Genomic DNA, 2,411 nt, shown 5'->3' with positions numbered 1-2,411 from the left:
ACCTCTCAGAGCAGGAGCAGCTGAGGAGAGCCCTGAAAACTCAACAAGATCCAGTGAGAAAAGAAGAAAATTCAAGACAAGTTTGTCCTGGGCTAGCTGGTCTGTTTGCTACCACAGGCAGGAGTGGGATGACTTGATCCTTGGGAGTGGAACAGTGCTGAGGCCAGAGGGAACCAGAGCTGAGGATGTGGGAAATGGGGGCTGAGGATGGGGGAAATGGGGGCTGAGGATGGGGGAAATGGGGGCTGAGGATGGGGGAAATGGGGGCTGAGGATGGGGGAAATGGGGACAGCACACACTGGGAGCACCAGGAAGGCTCCCCCAGCACCGCCATCTCTGAGCATGATCAGACCAAGCCCAGCCTGGAAGTTTGTACTAAAATGTTTACAAGGGTTCAAAACAGGGGTACAAAAAAGGTCAAAGCCACACTCATCTCTCCTCCCAGGGAGCAGGTAGAAGCACTGCCCCCCCAGATTCCCACCCCAGAATCCCCCCCCTCCTCAGCTGCCCCAAATGCCTGACACACACACACTGTTCAGGCCCAGCCCTCAGGAACCCAGAGGTATTCACAGTGCTCTGCTCCAGCTGCCTGGAGGAGCCAATCCAAGGGGAAAACCGTGCTGGAGGTCACTGTACAAACAGGATCAGGGCTCTGGGCTGCTCCCCAGGTGGGGAACGCCCACAAATGGTCCACGAATGCCCAGGGAAGATTTCCACAGCCACGGAAAAGCGATCTGAGGAGCAGCTCCCTGCGTGCCCTGAGCCTCCAGGAGCCAGGGCTGGGCAGGCAGGGATGGGGAAGGACCCAGAGGTGCCAGCCAGGGCTCGGGTCAGGCTGCACCTTCACATGGGGTAATTGAGAACAACATCCTGCTTGGCCAATTCCAGCAACATGGGGTCGTCGAAGAACTTGCTGATGCTCACGTCCTCACTCAGGCCCTGGGGGGTAACACAAGGCCAGGGTTAGTCCCCTCACAGCCACCCCACGGAAATCCCACCCAAAAGCCCCCGTGTCCCGCAGTAAGATAAAGTTCTGGGCTCCAGAGGAGGCATGAGGTGCTTTTCTGCAGCTTGAAGGCCTCTAACACCCCTCAGGAGGCAGTGAATGTGCAGTGTCTGAGCGAATCTACCACCTTCCATGGGGGAGCTTGATTCCTTCTGCTCCCTCTGTGGCCCTGGGAGCCCCTCCAGCCCTTCAGCCCAGCTCAGAAACCACTTCCTGCTTTTTCTGCAGGACAGTGGCCCATACTGAGGAGTCAGAGAGGCTGGGGAGGGAGTGGGGCTCAGTGGAGGCCACAGGTTTGGGCTGGAGTCGCAGATGGGACCCCCCAGGCACTGACAGGCAGCACTGGCAAAGCCCCAGGGCACAAAGGACACTGGAGCGCTCTGGGAACACAGAGGGGATGTGGCACACTCGAGGGACAACACTGCAGCAGGGACAGGGGGACACTGCAGGGGTTGCTCCCAGACAAACCTTCCTACGCCTGGTCTTGATCATGAACTCCCTGGCCAGGTGAGGCGCCGGCTGCGGCTCCAGCGGCCGGATCACGATGCTCTTGTCCAAGGGGTCCCCAGGCACAATCTGGAACACAGGACCAGGACATGAGAGTGATGCTGGAGCTGGTTCAACCTCCTGGAGACCCCAAATTGCAACAGGAAACATCCCTGGGCCCTGCAGACACCCCCACCATCCCATCCGTTCTCCAGGCACACACAGACTCACGTCATTGCTGGTGTTCATGCCCGGGGGAAGTCACTAATACGGTGTTGAAAAGCCAAGCCAAGGACATGTCCCACCTTCCCCAGGGGCTGGTGTAGCCTAAGACCCCTAAAATAACCAGCCCAGCCCACGTGGGTCTCAGTCAGCACAACCCTCTCCACACACCAGGCGTGTCTGTTCTTTCAGAGCTCAGCCTCGGGCTTTGACAGCTCGACCTTTAGGCTCAGCCTGCAGCTGCTGCTCCCACCTGGCTGTGCCCAAGTCACTGTGCACCTCACAGCGCTGGCTCCCACAGCACCTGACTTGCCCCAGCCACAGAAGTGGCCAGAGAACAGTATTTTATCCCCAACTTTGTTTTCTACAGGTTTAAAACACCTCCTGTGAGAGGCAAAGCTCAGGTGTGGCACCCCATGTCTTAGAGCAGATGAGTGAATCTGACCCCTGCTCCAAGACTCCTGCTCCCCAGGCTGCAAACTGCATCCAAACATTCCCTCCTCCTGAGGAGGATTCCTCTCCCTGGGCACTCCAGGACCTTGACACTCAGCCAGCAGCAGCATTCGGTGCTGCCTCGTTAGGACAAGGTGTGATGGGACTTGGAACCAAGCCCTGGCAGACGTGGAACAGCTGGTGCACAAAACCTCCCCAAAATCCTCTGAGGAAGTTCCCCAGAGCTGATGTCCTGCCCTGTGTG

At 58.1% G+C, this 2,411-nt stretch overlaps 1 protein-coding gene across 1 annotated transcript in view; it reads right to left on the bottom strand.

Annotated features, from left to right (window-relative positions):
* Positions 1-365: 365 nt before the first annotated feature.
* The window catches only part of EFTUD2 (elongation factor Tu GTP binding domain containing 2), a 26,208-nt gene continuing 24,162 nt past the window's right edge, over positions 366-2,411 (bottom strand). Inside the window, exons 27-28 of the mRNA XM_027909174.1 lie at positions 1,475-1,582; positions 366-939 (exon numbers count right to left, since the gene is read on the bottom strand). Coding sequence (XP_027764975.1) covers positions 844-939; positions 1,475-1,582 — 204 coding nt within the window. The 3' untranslated portion in view covers positions 366-843. The remainder of the gene's footprint in view (positions 940-1,474; positions 1,583-2,411) is intronic.

This window comes from Empidonax traillii, unplaced genomic scaffold (assembly GCF_003031625.1).
Source record: "Empidonax traillii isolate 1590-97213 ecotype Southwest subspecies unplaced genomic scaffold, ASM303162v1 scaffold1972:size51909, whole genome shotgun sequence".
Lineage (NCBI taxonomy): Eukaryota > Metazoa > Chordata > Aves > Passeriformes > Tyrannidae > Empidonax > Empidonax traillii.
The sequence above is the reverse complement of the archived record's forward strand: the minus strand, read 5'-3'. Positions and strand labels throughout refer to the sequence as shown.